Source organism: Trichoplusia ni, chromosome 9 (genome assembly GCF_003590095.1).
Source record: "Trichoplusia ni isolate ovarian cell line Hi5 chromosome 9, tn1, whole genome shotgun sequence".
NCBI classification, from domain to species: domain Eukaryota; kingdom Metazoa; phylum Arthropoda; class Insecta; order Lepidoptera; family Noctuidae; genus Trichoplusia; species Trichoplusia ni.
In genome coordinates this window covers 5,151,674-5,170,930 of record NC_039486.1, presented here as the reverse complement: position 1 = coordinate 5,170,930, position 19,257 = coordinate 5,151,674, and the positions used below count along the sequence as shown (strand labels likewise).

Sequence of the window (19,257 nt, the reverse complement as noted above, 5' to 3'; positions counted from 1 at the left end):
GCAAGTCAGACTTCAGGATAAATTTGAAAAGAAAACAGAAAGCCTTCACGGATTATTAGATACAGGCTAGTGAAAGATGGACGGACAGCGTAACCTTTGTGAGGGGGTTTCGTTTTCAATTTGTGGGTTTGGAACCCTAAAAATACCCGTTTCAATGTTAGGTAGACAGTTTTCCTAAAGAAAATAGCATGTTCGAAAAAATATGTTATAGCTTGGTAAGCGTGACTAAGTATCTCTAAAGGAGTGTTCTTTGCAGTATTACGTCACTCTTGCAAAAGGGTTTGGTCACCAAGCTAGACACAAATCAACATTAATGAGTAGATAACGGCGTAGATGTGTTTATTTTTTCGATTGCTGTACAAACTTCATATATCTAGCAATTACCTACGATTCAATAGGCTCTGATTAATGTCAATCCAGATAATTAATGCGAATTTAATGTCGCCGTTTTCAAGTGTGTTTACGAAACAACATAGACTCCACAATTATACCAAGTTTCGCTAATAAACCGTTAGATATCGTTACTTTCAAATTTGAAATATTTTTTGTTACTTTCGGACAAAGGACTGCAAAATTGAATAACACGCACTCCGCCCATCGGTACTATAGTCGTAAGGTACAATCACACGCCAAGACTTAGCCGATATAAATCCATCCATCACAGATCAAACGTGGTATTCACGCGCATCTTAATTTAGTAGAACATATGCGTTGCCGGCGTAGTTTATTAATGTCGGGATTTGGCTTTGTTCCCAACAACAAAAGTTTGGCCGGAGGGTCTTGCTATCAGTTCCCGTCTTCACAATAACAAAGCTTCTGAATGCCTAGTTTGCCTATCTACGTTATTTTTAGCATACGACGTTGCAGTCAATGTTTTGGACGTTTTGGTCTAAATGACTTACGAATGAAAGTGGAGATATTGCAATAGACATTAAAATAAAATGTGGCATTTGTTTATTTTTTGCCGCCATCGAAAGCATTTAATTTTTGAAAATTGCTTGAAACTTCTCCAAAGAAGTATCATTTTTGACCGTCCTGTGCATCGAACCGGTGGCCCTTTGTGCAAAAGGTTTAGATTCTGATTATCAAGCACATTGTCGTCTAATCGTATTACGGTATATGTCGTATGTGTACTAATCGTTTAGTTGTGACGACTACTCAGTTAAATCCAATTTTATTACGTAAACGGATTTACACCTAATCTTCGTAGGTTCTTTATTAGGTTTTACGTAACATTTTAGGTTTAGATACTCAAGAAAATACACTATTATTTGCCGCCTACACGTAAGTACAACCAGCAATAAAAGTAGATTAACTCAATCAGATTTGCAAAACAGCAACTTGGTGTAAGTAGGAAATTAAATTGCCTTATCACAAACAGTTAACGATATAGCTACGAGTGTCTACACGCCAACTCGTAGCTTCATTGTGTCGAGATGTTTTGTATGTGTATCTGATTATGTTCATTCACTTTTGTTGTTGACTGTACCTATGTAAGCGCCTTCCTGATTCTCTGGCTTGTCACAATTTGAAGGCTTTTACGCTGGTATCTACTTTCAAAAATTTTAGATATTATTTCCATTTTGCGACAGAGATAGAATGTGGGGTTTGTTTTTTTTTAAATTAACAACCAATGCCAACAACAATAATTTATTTTCCCACACACTAGTACATACATCATAAAAGAATTCGAAGCTAGCATATTATATAATAAAGAAAATAATTTATAACAGGTACAAATAAAATACATTTATGTTACCTCTAATTTCTTAGATTTTTAGAGAGACCAAGTACATACAAGTTATGTAAGATATCAATAGTAAGTAATACTTATCATAAAAAGCTTATGTTCTAAACAAATGAAACGTTGATGTAATCAATTTGAATACTGATAAAATACTATGCCTGTACATAATCAAGGTAGGTATTAGCTAAACATCGGAATGTACCTATGAGTTTATTATAATAGCTTTGTATAATATAATTTATTCCACATGATTATTTCATTTATATATTAGATATAGACCATATTGTACTATCATTTTGACTGTTTTTTATTTACTATAGTTGCCTATACACCCGACGTCTTCAAATGAGATTTGTTTATTCGAGTAATGACAGTCCTTTGTTTTAGAGATTTTTATCCATCGGAATGATTTCGAAAGGCAGGTATTAAATAGCTGATTTATTATAAGTATGCGTTTATATTCAACCCCCGTTTACATATGAGTATGCATAATGCAGTCATTTGCTCCAACTCGCAGAGAGCTCTTTCTATAGTCAGTCCAAACTTTTTGTTGCTGTTGTAAGGACTAAGTATATATTAGACAACTACCCTGACTATGTTTGAGAGAATTTCGTTTAAGTAAACTCATTAATTCATCATTTATTACCGGTTTAAACGGAATATGTTTATTTTCGGACATCCCAACATTTATAGCACTCACTGACCTCGGATGTACATTACTTGAACGGTACACGAAACTGCAAATGCGACTCGAATATATCTATCTACGTATCTTGTTTGAGTATACGTACTTATAGAAATTATAATACTTGATCACATTATACCGGTATTCATTTATTCGAGATAGTTTAATGAATGCATAATCACGACATCCAACGATCAAAGTATTAGCATCTGTCCACTGTTATACAACTTCCTCGGTACATAGGTACAGGCCAATATAGGAGCAATCGGTTTGACGCAGATGAAATGGTTACCCATTGAAACGTAAAAAGTAGAACAGACATTTATGCTATTCTATCACTACAACGAACTAACAACATGAATAAAAAGGTAAAGTTCTACCCTTTGAACTTTTCGAAGATAATTTATCGTTTAAACTACGTATGTAACGTTGATAAGTCTATCAATGCCAATGTCAAATAAATAAAAAATGTAACGATTGTGATCTCTACTCGATATTCAACAAACATCCACACTAACATCCTAATATATGATAACTCGGTACTAATCCACTTGATTTGGATTCGATCTTCAGAAATTAAGTCAAGTCTTGAACTAGTCATGATATGAAAATGATAAGTTAACTCTAAGATAAGTTTAATATGGATCAAATAATGCGGAAGACTGTCAGACTATGAGTAACACCTGACATAGCTTACATATGCCGATAGTTTCAACATAAAAGGAAGTGTTAACGTTAGCTGTCTATTTAAGAAGATGCATGTTTTGTTATAAACATCGAATACATCATATTCTCGTATTAACATTGGCGTCAGGGCTTCTGGTACACCAAACGGATAATTTTAGACTGGTAAAGAATGGCCGGCCTCGCGCGAAGCCATACGTGAGGCAATGTGCTTATCTACCAGGTTGCAGTTATATCCAATACTGTCTCGTGTACTTCAAAGCGGTTTATTTATACTGTAGAAATCGGTAGTATTGTAGCCTTATCGAGCAAATAGTAATTTTAGCTTTATCTGACTACGTCGATTTGTCTTAGTCATGACATTTATTTCCTTTGCTCTCAAATTCATACCTATCATGTCTTTTTTTTTTCATAATTATAGTTGCGGCTTCAACGTGGTTTGCGTTGTTATGTGACGCTATGAATCGACATGTCAATTTAAAAGGTAATAATTGGTTTGACAAGCGAACAGCTCTTATAATCTAGTTAGCGGTTAAATCTTAGTTCGACGAAGGCCGAGAAGCGGCTGTTTGCCTTGAGAAGAGAATCACATCACCTGACAGAAACAGTTACCGCAAATATGATAGCAAGACAAAACTATTCAGTCGATAAAGCAAAAGAAAATATTGGATCTACAACGAAAAGTTAAAAACTGAGTCATTGCCAATCTATGCATAGATACTTATTTTTTTTTGGAAAAGCTTACCACTATAACCACATTGCACTCTGATTCACCAATATGAAAAAAATAATCATTCTAAATTCGAGATATAATTTGAACAGCATACATACGCATATCAACATAGAAAAATATTATACGATTTATAACTTTAAATATCGAATGCTTGTTGTCGATACTTATGAGAACTAAAATTTTCTAGATATATGTAAGTACTTAGTTATATAACGATAGCATGAGTAAATAAATAATAATTTCCCGTAACATACTGTCTAACTTATCAACTACTATATTTAAATTTTCCCATATGGATTACCTTGATACATTACTGACATAATATAATAATTAATCAATAAAATTGAATTTACATAAATAACAATATAAGAAATAGTTATATCGGAAACCTTAAACTATATAAATAATGAAAACATTAAATATTATCATAAATATTTTACATTACATTAGAATAATAATTAATTTCAAAAATTCTCATAACAATAGAAATATCTCTGAAACAGGAATGTACATACAATTTTCTTTATATTTTAATAGATAATAATAATTAATATAATTTACTTACATGTTCATAAAGAACTCAAATGTAAACTAGAAAAATAATTTTATCTGGTTTATAATATCAACATTATAGGTACATAATATATTTTCATTTATTATATTGACTGACGATATTGCCCATTCTGTTCTTCACTTATACAATAAACTTTACTATAACATTTTGTGACACTTAGATTCGCATTTAAAAGTTCATAAAAAGTCATTTTCCAGACAATTTACAATCAATGATCGGCCTAGGACTGGGAGAAATATAAAAACCTGGCCAATCCTTACATAATAAAAATGTATGTAATTGAAATTGTAATCTTATTTTAGCGTTATTAATTAAATTACAAAAATGAATAGCATTTTAAGTAATTAAGTATAATATAGTACATTGAATATATATTTTATTTTTGTCAAAATACGACATTACTACGAGAGACCTGCAGGTAACAGCTAAGTATGAATTATAATAAAAAATACATAAATATTTATGGCCCTATACTAGTGTCTACGGATTTACGATACCATTAAGTAAAAGCACAATACGAGTGGCAGTTCCCAAATGAAAAAATGGTTCTTTAGGTGGACCATGTTACAAGTTGAGTATTCGACTTACGGAAATATAAAGTGCATTTAATCAAATCTTTTTGCTTATAACCAAAATAAAAAATGTAGTAATTTAGAAACATACATAAAGCCTGTTGCCCGAAAGCTAGGCAGACACTATCAAATTATATCACGATGAAAGATTAATTTAAATATATTTTAGTAGCCTATAAACCGTAGTCGGAGAAAAGAGCATAAGTGCATTTTGTACTAATTAAATATTTCAGAATTATTAATAAATAACAAGATATAATATCACGTACCTAACATTGTTATTACGCCTTAACAATAATTATATTTTTCAAGTAAGAAACAATTCATAATCAACCCATTAATAAAATATGAATTCTATATATTTATAACACATGCCTGCACTGTAGCTCTGTCACTATAATAGTACACAAATATACAAAGTAATAAACCAATCGATATTGGTTAAATCTAGCTATGACTGCAAATGTATTTCTAGACGTTACATTACCAGACAAGATTGGTAAGCAGTCTAGTGTATCCGAGATGCCACGATTAAACTCTCAAATCATCAAATATTCAATACTCGCTTTTAGTAAGTATAATATTGCAAGCATATCTACGAATAGCGCATAGACTAGAAGAAACAGCACACTAAGTCATGATGTTCTGTGCAGAGATTACAACCCTCCAGCAAACACTCGTAACAATAAACCATAAGTAACCTACCTCCAAATATTCTGCACATTATGAGTTACAATAGAAGTACGTAACAAGTTTTTTTTACAGTTAGAATATTAAAACAGTCGTCACAATATTTTTACCATTAGATATACAATGAGGATCAATATCGGGCGCAATACCTTCCCAATTTGCTAATTTAAAAATCTTTACAACAAACAACTTGTTTATCAATCTTAATCAATACACAAATTTGAATAAAGTATCAAACCTGAATTGGAAAAGTATGTGCATATAAATCTTGTTTGCCCAAACAGTACGTGGGTCATAAATAGTCATGATCTAAAAATGAGATGATAATATTACGACAGTTGTACATTAAGCACTAGCTTATCACAAAAACCATCTAACCCGAGAAAAAATAAGCGTTTTCACGATTACTAAACCGTACAGATGTCTTAACGTCGCATTCGCGAGATTGACGGTCCGCTTACAGGTGCTAGCAGACGTCGTGGTACTAGAAGACGTGCGTTACCCCTGGCAGGTCTCGAAGCTCCAGGTGACTTCAGATCAGCTAAATGCGAAGCGTAGCCATCATTTAAAGTTGTTGCCATGTTGCTATACTTTTTACTGATTCGTCCAATAGCATAGATTTGCTTGGGAGACAATCCACAGTTGTGATATACAGTAATGTCTTTTCCTGAGCCATATGCAGCATGCATTATGATTCCATGTTCAGTTATAAGATTGTTCAAATGCGCTGCCTTGTGACCCAAAGGATCTGTTGAAAATCCATCAGAAAAAAATACTAACCCATGAGGGAAATTATGCTCAGCCAACCATGATATTACTTTTCTCTGTTGCATGTCAGGTCTGCCGGTTATGTACAGTATAAGATATCCCAGATCTTGCCAGAAGCGGACAACATCAACTGCGCCAGCTCTTACTTTAGGATCCCGACCAGTAACTGACACACTAGCAGTAAACGATCCGTCAATACTAAATACTATGCATTCTGTTTGAGGAGGCACTACGGCTAGGTGGAAATTGCACATAGTGTGATCTCCGCGCACCACAACTCTTACAGGATATATGCCGCAAGCGACACTCTGTCGTTCTGGTATGGTGTATGTTATCCTGCCAGTTTTATCGGTTACAACAGTAGACAACATCGTCCATTCACCTGCTGGTGGATCTTTCATCATATAAACATCAACTTTTTCTCCAGTCAAGGTTATCATATCTAGCGGCCCATACATAAAACGAGCGGTAAATGTTTGAGGGCATCCTTCTTTCACGATAACATCGTTAGCTCTATGGTTTGCAGCAACATTCTTCAATTTAACTGAAGTTCGTTTTCTCATCCACTTTTCTCTCTCTTGGCCGGGTTTGAACATTGGACACTCTTTATCTTCAGAGTGGCCATATAGTGCTAAGTCGAAATGACCGACTTGTCTTAGTATAAAAGCTATAACATCAGAACTTTCCCAATAACTTGCATGGAATAAATGAGGTAAAGCGTTTGTAGGAAAATTTGTCAAACCTTCTGGACAATACAAAGCGTAATCAAGTCGTTTGGATCCCCACCATTTTTGTTGTAAAGCGTTCATAGTAATTAAAGGAATGTTATCTACTAATCCACTAACTGTACTTTGTACTGATGCTTCAGAAAGTCTTCTTAGGACTGGAGTCGGCGGCATTTGCAAGTGATCGCCAAATAATTGTGGATGACTCTGAATTAACTCCATTAAATGGTAAGGTTGTCCATTACCTAATGGATATTTAGTATATCTAGCAACATTTATAGGTGGTAAATTTGTGAATCTAGCTGATAGCAGTGGCTCCAATCTGGAGCCAACAGGATCCGTTGGATGAAACAAGTTAAACACTTGCTGTACGGGTGGTTTTACAATGTCTCGAGATTTATCGTCAGATATTTTTCTTGATGCCAGTATAAGTGACAATGGACTACCAAACGTGAAGAAATCGGTCACTTCGAATTCGAGTTTAATATGATTGTCACTAGTAGATGACGAGCGCCGCCTAGGCGAAGGAGCTTGCAAGTGAGACTTGTTGAGGTAATGTGGCTCTAGAGGGTCATTCGGAATAGTGATCTCAGTGTCCAAAATACTACTTTCACTGTCATGTCTTGATTGGTATTGCAACGTTCGAACAAGTGAGTCGTATGCTAGTACAGAGCCCATGCTATCTCCAACAATACAGACTTGCCCATTAAATCCCCTTCCATCTTCTGATTTTATAAATTCATTGTACACAGCATTTGCAGAACTAATCGTTTTTGTAACAGATTCTGGGTAATCTGGTGATGTTGTAGCAATTAGGGGAATAGCGCCAATAGGTATAAGATCATTGGTAAGTGATGGAGATTCTATTGTTGATGGCGAACAATCAAAACTGTATGGGCTTAGTGTTGACAAAACTCCTAGTGCATCAGTGCATATAGAAGGACAAGACACCAGTTTTATAGCTATGTGTCCAATTAAAGTTGGATAATGTTGGCGCATCACAGATTCAAAAGCACCTTTGAAGGTAGTGACATCAGATTTCTTGGCTGTCATATCTACATTCGCATCTAATACACTTCCAGCATGAAACACTAATATTAAAACTGTGGTTGGACAGGAGCTATGGACAGGTGTTTCAGGACACCCATCAATGCTTTGATGACTTTGTAAAGTAATCATCCTCCGTGAACCCCTTTCAGAGGTAACTCTTTTCAAGAAGGTTGGATTAAAAATGCTGTCCTCTTGACTTTGATCTCCTTGCGTGGGCGATATATCAATGTCACCTTCATCAAGTGAGCACATGGAAGACCATTTATTGAATGAAGATTCACAGTCATAGAACTCATCTTCAGATCCTGTTTCAGTTTCTGATTCTCTAACAAGGGTTTCCATTCTCCAGTTAGCCGCTTGTGCTTGCAAACTTTTAATAGAACCTGATGATGAGGATCTAAGATTTGTTTTAGAAGAGGATTTGTGTTCTGATGGTGGAGTACCTTCTGGGGTCAAATGCTTTTGGATTCTCTTTTCAGTAGTATTCTTCTTTGTAACCAATGGTGTTGGTACATCTTCATTCTTTTCTAAACTACTCATGGTAGCTGCTAAGGATTTTGAATTTTCCTCAGATAAATCTTGTTCATCGCTTGTGTCTCCTGCCATCTTTTTCTGCAGAGCTAGTTGGGTCTGCCTTTCTATCTCTCTAATATCATCCATGGTCAGACCATGCCATTCATCTTGCCATGCCCAGGCCTGCCGATGAGCCCTCAGCATAGTTTTCCTCAATGCAACATCATGAATAAATTTTTCTAGTTTTGTTTGCATGCCCCAATAACGAAATTCTACCTTACAGAGTTTATAGGCACACATGAGAGATTTTCCATTTGGCAGTGGTTGTGGCTTCCCCTGTACTTCCTGCCAATACTCCTCAAGCCAGTTATCAGAGAGAGGACCCCTGTTACATTTTTGGGACACAAATAGTGTTGGATCTTCCTCTTTAACATAATCAGCACCAAATAGTTGATCTTTACATACATCAATAACATCAACTAATCTATTTTTCAAATCACTTCCAGTTAGGTTGAAGACATTTTCTTGGTGGCCGTTATCAGCATAATAATAAGTTTCTATCTCTAATGAAAATTTTTCAACAAATGGACAAGTGTATCTTGTCTTTGTGTAAGGATAAGCATTCCAGGCTTCTTCAGACACTGTTAAGGCAGACTTCGGAAGCAAGCTTTTAAACCATCCGGGTAAATGACTACCAACATGATAGATCTTTTGAGTGTACTGACCTTTGCCGCCAGGGCCATCTTCATAAGGTTCATTAACAAGGATCTCCACCCCACTGCCTTCACCAGAACTTTCTTCTCTGCTCTTCTTAGCTATCATATACAGCTGAGCAATCCTATACTCCTCTACGGTGAGAGGCAAAGGTATACGATACTCCTTTATAAGCATTTTTGTGATCTACTCCTAGCTTTCAATATAATTAACCATATCTGAAACAAACAAATTTCTTGGTATAATGTTTGTAATTAATTATGGTACATTATTTGGAACATTGCCATTCAGCACCTCAAATCAAAGCATACAAATTCATTGCTTTGTTTGGTTTCCTTCTTATTGTTGTATACCCATTGTATTTTACAGGACTTTTTATAGTTATTGAATCAAAAATAACAGCAATAATTATAGTTTATTGTTACAGCCTTCAGAAAAACCTTATGTCAATACATATTCTATAAAATCTATTTTTAAGATACGAGCCAGGGCTAAGAGAAGCAAAAGATCTCAAAAATAGATTGTTTATATACTTATTGCAAAAATACAATGCTCATTTAATTATCTCTCGTAAAATTTATCAGTTAAACATGATAATAGACGTGGGTATTACAGGCATAATGAATTTAATCCTGCATGTAATCCCAAGTTGATAAAAAAGATAAAAACAGTGACAACACTCGCCCTTTTTGATTTACACCTTATTATTACAACAAACGATTCTCGCACAACACAGGTTTAGGAATACACGAAATATTCACCTTAGTATGTCGATTTCAAATCAAGCTCACATAACTTTACACACAACACAACATTTTTCATTCAATATTTTCTGCTTTTCACCCAACACATCCCTTATCCCAAGCACCGAATCACGGATCTACGGAATCTTCGGATGAACTTTGACATTTACGCGATCGTAATATTCGTAATGTCAATAAAGCTTAAGTGCCATTCCTTTTCATGTTGTACAGGCTAGATGCGACCATCAGCGTTGCACAATAGAAGTAAAACTGACATGAACCATTCACCGTACAAGATACGAGTCCAAGTACAAGTCCACCTAATACGACGGCTAGTATAACACATCTAACGCGAAACTGCTTAACGAATAAAATGCAATATCAAGTCCAGTGTTCTATGAGGTAAGTAAATAAATATACTTTGTATATACTACTAGCAAAGTTTGTGTACGTATATGCGCGATCGTAGATTGGAACGCTGTTGATTCTGCGTAGGTACGATGAGGTCATATTCATAGTCTATCCCTTTTTGCAATTTCTTCGTACTTATCGCGCCTCATATTTATGCACTTTTTATTATAAAGATGATATTTTTCTAGACGCTGCCTTCAAGTAAAATATGTTGGATTAAGATGAATAGCTTTGAAATAGCTTTTTTTTTTAATAATTAAAGTGAATCACGAAAAAAGTAGGTTTTTTCTTAATCCACTTTCTAAATAGCTTTTGGACGTGAAAAAAGTATTTGACGAAAGCTGCTAACACATGAAATATTTCAACTATCAAGTACTTAATGAAAACCAGTAGAAATGCTTAGATCTTGACTTAAAGTAGTGATATACTACTTAAGTCATTATGTTCAACCCTATTATTACTTTAAGCAGTTATTTACAAATTAGTGCAAGTTTTAATCGTTAAAATACATAAATATTCCTAATCTCCACAAATTGCTCGCCCTTAAATTAACTGTTCGTCATTAACAAACCCTCAAGACTGTGAGGTAAATCTTTACTGCTTTTTAAGGCACCACGCCACTTAGCTCAAAGGGAACATATCTCTTGTCTTTCTCCGCATTTCCGCGGAGACATAATATTACCTGTACAAATAAATTTATTCTATTTTATTCTGCATATATGTTTTTTTCTTTAATAATATGGTCGGTATTTATTTACAAAAAGATACCTCAAGACTCATACTCATAACTATGAATAAATCCCTCTTTACTAGATGGACATGAGAAAATCGATAACAGTCGTCGCAGAATTAAAGCGCCACCATTGTATTTCCCTACCTTAGGTACTGAATGATACTTTTTAAACAGGCATTTTAAAAATCAGGTATAATATTGAAATAAGTAGGTATGCCTAGGTATACCTATTAGTAAAAAATCAGAACCTAAGTTCGCAAGTTCGGTTATAGGTTCGTTGCCAATTCGCGTCGTAGCAAAGTACTATGACGAATTGGAGACGCCTCATTAAACGGTGTTGTAGTAAACACTCGTATTTTATTGGCTCATTAAATTATATCTTGAAGCATGTTTTAGTTTTTATAAATAAGTATACCTATAGAATTATTTACTTACGACTTGGTCAAGTAGCAACAATTACCCCATAATGTAGGTAGGTAAGTAATTAGTTACTGTTACGGAAAATCAAATGATAATATTGAATGGTCAGCCGTTTATTAGTTATTTCATGGCGCAAAATACTATTTCATTAGAGGACGGAAGACTTAGTTCTAAAACATAAAATATTAAACAATATTGTTACGTACCTGCAATTTAAAATAAATAGAAATAGAAGTACCATTAAAATTCACGATACACACTCCCTTTTTTTCGCACTTTTACTGGGTATGAACAATAAAACTCTGGTGTAATTTATAACGTTTAATGTATGTTTATATAAAATTTTTAACTTATTCGTTTTATTAAGCTCATTTTAATTAGGTATATAAAAATTGTATTAAACAAAAATTGTGCATTTCACACTCTATTATGCTCATGCTGTAATAAGATTATTGTAAGAAGCCATTTTCTACAAGCAAAATCCTTGTTCGAAACCCGTTAACACATGTTTATGTAGTAACGTTATTTCATTCAACAATGTTTCATATAAAATAGTATAAAACTTCTGCTATTCCATAACATACATATATTTTCAGAAAGAAGGCACTTTTACCACTTGTTATCAAAAATAAACCTTAACATATTATATGCAGAAAGCACAATTTCCAACCCTTATAACTAGCCAATTGGATGACAGCCTGCATATTTAAAACGATTAAAGAATAAAAATACATTATAAATGTATAGAGAAATATAAGTGTAATATTAAATATTAAGCTGTAAATAGATTTCTCTTGTAAAGGCACTTCATAAGATTATATTTAATATACTATTCCTGTACCTATTAATTGAAATTGTTAACAAAATGTATTAAGAATATGATATTATTTAACAAAATTAAATCAATATTTTATTTATTTTCTATAAATCACCGTAAATTACCACTATGATTAAAACAATAATGAGTGTAGAGTTTAAAAAAATATTCTTACATTTACGACAGTTCTTTTTTATAATAATGGACATTTTGACTTAAATTACATATTTGTTTGCTTACCTAATCATTAACTAGTAATTGGACTCAGTGTGCAAACTGGTCATTTTCTATAAAATAGGTGTATAAAGATTTCAACAAAAAAAAAATGCAACATTGTAAATGTAATTACTTAAACACCTATCCGGATAATATCTTAGTAATGTCTATGAATGATTTGTGAAGGGCTTCCACATATTGTGTGCTGTCGTTGTGAGCTTTATAACTGGCCACCGCTGCCCCAAGCTTGTCAGGGAATGCGGAATACCTGTAACAGTTAAAATATGCAGATTAATTTCCATAAGGCTACGCCAAGCACAAAAGATCACTGATAATACTGATATAACAATATTTTCCATGTGCCGCTAAAAAAAAACTATTATCGTAAAAACTGTGACAAACTCCATAACTGTGTCGCAAAGATAGTAGCGAGGTGCGATGTAACGTGAAATTCCCAATCAAGATATATTGATAGTTTCTTTGAAAACATACCCTGGCTACATCGGAAATCTATACCAACTACCCTATTGTTACCAACGTCTCAAATATATCGTACCTCTTATTTATCAATAATCAGGATAAACTAACGAAGTAATTGTTACATTTAGTGGGTGACGTTAGCTGGTTCAAAATGATTATTAATCTTCTTTGCCGGTCAATCAATAGCTATTTCGGCCAGACCCCTACTATAGTCAGTCGTCTAAGTACGACTGACTACGGTGGCATTAATTAAATACGCCACACATGTGGGACTTTATATGAGGCAAGCTTTAGTTACTTACGCGATCCCAAATCCTTCATTGACAACAGGTCCGAACCCTCCCGCCATTACACTGGGCGAAGACAGCGTACTCGTACTCAGAATAGACTTATTCAAAAACTTGTATTCGTAAGAGTCGAAGATCTCTGGTCTCGGCATATCATTGTCTTGTGCTATTTTCATAAGGGCGAACAAGTGACGGTCAAATCCTTGGCCCATAGCTGCTTCTTTCACGAGTTGTGAATGGAATGAGGAACACTCCGCCATTAGCCCACGCAGTTCTTCATCTGAATGCTTGTTTGAATGGAGAGCTTCACAGAATGCCTGTAATTAAAAACAAACCGGTATTAAAATCTTAATATTCCAAATATTCTTGTAGTACCAGACTAGAGACTACTAGACTCTTACTGACTAAACCTAAACCGCCGTGCTAAGTCATCCGCGTTTTGGTGTCGGTGCAATTTTTCATAGAATATTCTTCTAGAAGGCTGCGTTTCATAAAGAATCAAAGCTGAAAGGAGTTGAAATGGCTTGTCCACCCCAAATCACTTTGACGCCTAATTGTAGAAAAGAAATGATCATTTCTTATATTCTGTGCTAACCAATTTGAAATATTTGAATAAAACAAAAAAATAACAAAATGGATTTAAAACTTAAAGGGATTAACAATCTCACCCAAAAAAAATAAGATATCGATATAAAGATACCTAAAATAAGGCCAAACAACCAGTTAATGGGTGAATAAAAAATCGTTCGAGATTTCGTAAAAGACACAAGATAATAAAATTGGATGATAAGAATCGTATTAAAAAGTTGTTGCACCTAACTGTTATCTTCTATATCGAAAAGCATTGATTGATAACCTATAGGTATACCTAATACATAAATTATCATACAGACAAGCCTTCGATATAGTATCCATTCACCTCTTTTGAATGATGTATAGGTATAACGATGAATGAAATCCTGAATATTGGAGAGAAATAAGAAGGAAAATACAATCCCCGAAACAAAAGCACAAAGAATCTTGGTCTTATGTTCAAAAAAATCTGTCAAGTATCTAGAACCAGAGGTAGGACGAAGCCGGCTTTCAAGGTCAATGTTAACGGTAAGGAGTTTGCGGCTCCACGTATAAGATATAACATCATCATCGGCCTAGCCTTTTCTAACAATGTTTCTATGTGGGGATCGGATTCGAGCCTATCCGGATTCAGCTAAGTTACAGAGTTTTACAAGGAGCGACTGCCTATCTGACCTCCTCGACTCAGTTACCTGGGCAACACGATACCCCTTAGTTAGACTGGTTGTCAGAATTTCAAGCTTCTGACTAGGTAGTCAGAAGCTTGAAATTCTGACAAAGTTAAAGGTTTAACGACTGTCAAAGATGTATGAATAACAGCTGGGACCCACAATTTAACGTGCCTTCCGAAACAAGGAGGAACTCGTTATGACAAATATGGTCGACCGACCACGTCAAGCGTAGTTTAACCTGTGATCGATTCACTTATGATATAACCTAATTATGTAAGATTTATAAGGACAATGTGTAGACACACATCGATCGCCTGATTGTCGTGTGGAAGGTTTGTACTATCGTTGCCTGATCACAAATAATTGCGAATAGAGTAGGAGCATAACAATATACTGGTACAAAGTTAACTAACCTTAGTTTTCTCAGTGCAGGGCCTCATTGTTTCTGTCCGACCATGTTTGAAGGCGGATGTGCTGCAGGATTCATACGTGCCGACGAAATTGCCTTTTATAAGATGGTGTGCTAACTGGAAAGCGAAGAATAATAATATGAAAATGAAGCCTAAATAGTAAACAAATAGAGTTAAAATTTGAATACAAACTAAATAGGTTACAAATTTCACTAGATGGTATAAGGAAAAAAAACAATAGATTACCTGAAACGCGAGTTGCATAATACAGTCAGGGCTCACTTTGAACTTCTTACACGCCCCTTTTGTTAGTCCTTCATACAATATGTAATCAATACTGAGAGAGTCACACCATGCTTTGTATTGACTCTTGGCGTTGTCAATAAATTCCTTTGATTTATTGTCCAATTTAAATTCTGGGAAAGAAACAGTAGTCAAATGTTAATAATAAAGTAAGAGGTTGAAGGGCTGCTTGACAGAGCAGTCTCGTCTAAAAGTAAAAAGAGATTAGAGAACAATATCGACATTATTCACTATTATTATAAGATTCAGTTTCGCAGAAAATGCGGATATCAGTCATTTTTAATATGTAAGTGCGGATAAAGCTGATTGACGTCGACCGTAGTACGTCTCAATTGACGACTTCCGCTTTTAAAGTTTAACAACGGAGTCTAATGCAAGGAGTATAAAAATGCGTTGATTGATGTTACCTAATTTCTGAACACTAATATTGCTATCAACAGGTTTTGAGTCTGGGTGGACGAAGGGTTTCTTCGTAGTTTCCGCATATATGTCTTGGAAGAACCTCAGCACAGCTACACCATCACCCCACGAATGTTCGAAGTTCACTCCTGATACTCCATCTTTAGTCACGATGAGACTGAATGATTTGTCGAACCATCTGTTTTAAATCAATAAATACATGTATGAGAAAGGAGATGGAGATAAGTATGCAACGCAAATTAATTAAGTGGACTACAATGCAATGGCACAAGGTAACCTGAGAATGTATTTGCGTATTCTATAACTATTGTTTTGATATTCCAACCGGGTAGCCAGTGCCAACTAATTCAGGCTATTGCCACTGTTGCGGTTGACCCATGAAGTAGCTTTAAACTTTTTTTTACCGACACTTAATAACGGGCAACAAATACCCGATTTTTTAAATATAGATATTTGTTTAAAGGTTTCGAGTTAAGGGAAATTAGGAAGATGGGGAATGTTTCCCCATCTTCCTTATTTCCCTATATGTATTGGAGACATAATAAACGAACATTGTATCCTTAATGAGTCAGAAATGTATCTGTGTCTTCAACACAGTATCTGTGTATAAAATGTGTTTGTTTGTATATAACATACATTCAGTAATGAGTAAATCGGTTTCTAGGCAAACAATTGAGGAAGAATTGGTTATGTATTTGAATTCAATTAGTAACAACATTACAAGACCAAATAGCATTAGGTATAATACAGCTCAATTAACAAAATGGAAAATCTTTCAATACCTATGGACAATATAAGTCAGTACAGAGACCAAACAACATAGAATAGTTTCATAGTACATACATGGTTAACGTTTTTATGATGAGCTCAATTAAGCCAGGTCAAATTGGTCCAATTTCTGCAGAAAGAACAATGACTTATTTTCACTGAGGTATTAAAGTACTTCAATAAAAGTCAAAAAGTACAGCGGATAAAAGTCTAGTAGCCTAGATATTTCAACATTTGTCAATAATTTTCTATGAATACTAGAAAGAAAAGGATTCATTGCTAAGATGCATTTGACAGCTTGTTTAAGACAGATTATCAAGCCATAATAACAATAAGGTTGTAGCATTCCAAAGTTATGCTAAAATGCTAAGAATTGGGTATGCTATTTAGTTTTTTTTAATGGCGTCTTATTATAACATACCTGTTAGTGCCATCACTGTGCAACCACTTCTTTAAAATAGTCCGCTTATCATCATTGATAACATCATCATCAAATACCAAATTGAATATAGCTGAGTCTATCTTATTGAGGACTTCAGTGTTGCCTGTAGCCTCTAGATAATAACGGTGTTTGGCCCATTCATCTCTGTTCTGGGTAGTCAATACTCCTAAAGGATGTTCAGCGGCTGGGGAGTCATCATTCAGAATTTTGCTCAAATTCCCAAGCATTTCCAGAGGTGACAAAAGGTTGCCTGAAAGGATTAAAGTCAATTAAAGTATGGTAAATAGTACTTAGCATATAAATTTATTTATTAACTTCAACTTCTGATATCAAAATGACTGAATAGCACTCCTCATTAGATCGAATTTTTACCATTCACGAAATAATATATTTATTATTAATATAAAAATATTACCATTTGCATCTAAAACATCAAAAACATAGAGATTTCCTTTTCTCTGTACAACAACATGCTTGCTTTTGGGGTCTCTGAAGATTTCGTCCTTGCTATGTCTTGGCAGTCTAGTTGCTCCAAACAAACCATTAAACTGGCTCATATCCAGGGGAAATGCTTTGAATAGATAGGCACCATACCTGTTGATTTTAAACCCACCTAATTAAAAAAAGTATTTACTACAGTCTACATTTATGTACTATATGTATGTATGTGATAGCTTACTTTATGTCACAATTTTAATGACTGTAACTGTGCAACAATAGTTGAAAAAGGAATAAAAATTCAATACCTAATAAAAAAAAATAATTCAATTTATTTACAATTATAGATAAAAAAATGAATTATTTATGAATATGTCATTGAACCTTTGATTTTAATTATTTGATTAAGCTTGGATTTATAAATAAAATGAGCATATAGAGCAAAGGTTAACATTATACTCCGTTTCATTTTTAGTTGGACTTTGAACTACTTCTTCAACAAGGAGGTTGCATTACTATTGTACCACATACCAAGAGACTGCTTCAGGCAGCATTCCAGTCACAGTTCTGAACAATGGTGTGTCACTTTTCTTAGGATTCATATGAAACACTTCAGGCTCCAAAATTTGTTCCCTTAATGACAACATAAATCTAACTGCACTTATCATTATATTTGTGGACCTTATGAGCTGATTATTGTATTCTGGTCTCACATCATTTTGAAACACAATCATGGGATTATAGTTTATAGGTAGAGGTGAACGATCACGCAGATACAGATCAAACCAGTACTCTGATATATAGCTTGTATGTTTGTTTTTCTTGTCCTTAGAAATAAGCAGTTCTTGAAGCACTTTCCCTTCTTTGGTAATAAAATTATTAGTGGTCTGTTGGGCTTTTGCATATTGATCATCGTTTAATAAAGGCCTTAGAGCCTTTAAATACCGTTCTCCAGACTTAGATAAATCGGGGATCGGCAACCGCGGCAGTGATTTTTGAAAATGCATTGTCGGCACTTTACTTCTTTGCAAATACTGATAAGTCACATCTTTAATACCCTTGCTGGAGAAATATCTCTGGTGCACCATCTTTTGGCCAACAATATTGTTTTTACAAATTAATTTATTAACTCCAATCATTTTATCGACAGTCTTGGCTTCCTCAAAAACAACAGCTTTTTTCTGTAAACAATCACTCGGTACTATAACAGCTGTTAAATGTTATTCGGTTTACACCGAATAATAATTAGTTATATTAAAATAAAATAGAAAATAAATACAAAAACATTTGACCCGCTTAAACAACTATACGATTTTCTGTCTGACTGGCACACTGGCAGCCCGTCAATTTGACAATATTGTCAAACAGAGTCAACGTCATGCCCAGAGCAACTTTTTCAAAGCAAACAATACCTATATAAGTCGTGATAGCAGCTTTTTTATTTTACACAACCAAAACTGTAACAGTTATTCTACACGTTAGTTAGTTTAATCCTTCTTTGAAGATTGGGTCAAATTATTTTTATTTTTTAAGCTCTTCGCAAGGAAAGAGGTGTGGAAGAAAAGGGGAGATTTTTGCCTAAAAAACAATCTGTTCGAATATCGAAGATTTCTGCAATTCAAAATACCTACTTATGCCTTGTAGGTACCTACACTATAAATCTTGTTTAT

At 34.3% G+C, this 19,257-nt stretch overlaps 2 protein-coding genes across 2 annotated transcripts; both read right to left on the bottom strand.

Annotated features, from left to right (window-relative positions):
- Positions 1–4,449: 4,449 nt before the first annotated feature.
- On the bottom strand, positions 4,450–10,799 carry LOC113497573 (protein retinal degeneration B). The gene is made up of 2 exons (XM_026877162.1): positions 10,217–10,799; positions 4,450–9,673 (listed from the first exon to the last, which is right to left on the bottom strand). The coding sequence occupies exon 2, from the start codon at positions 9,630–9,632 to the stop codon at positions 6,111–6,113; it is 3,522 nt and encodes a 1,173-aa protein (XP_026732963.1). The 5' UTR covers positions 9,633–9,673; positions 10,217–10,799; the 3' UTR covers positions 4,450–6,110.
- A 1,936-nt stretch (positions 10,800–12,735) lies between these two features.
- LOC113497138 (carnitine O-palmitoyltransferase 2, mitochondrial) lies at positions 12,736–18,930 on the bottom strand. The gene is made up of 8 exons (XM_026876529.1): positions 18,119–18,930; positions 17,565–17,743; positions 17,129–17,399; positions 15,927–16,117; positions 15,463–15,632; positions 15,220–15,333; positions 13,578–13,879; positions 12,736–13,063 (listed from the first exon to the last, which is right to left on the bottom strand). The coding sequence occupies exons 1-8, from the start codon at positions 18,724–18,726 to the stop codon at positions 12,937–12,939; spliced, it is 1,962 nt and encodes a 653-aa protein (XP_026732330.1). The 5' UTR covers positions 18,727–18,930; the 3' UTR covers positions 12,736–12,936.
- Between the last annotated feature and the right edge of the window lie 327 nt (positions 18,931–19,257).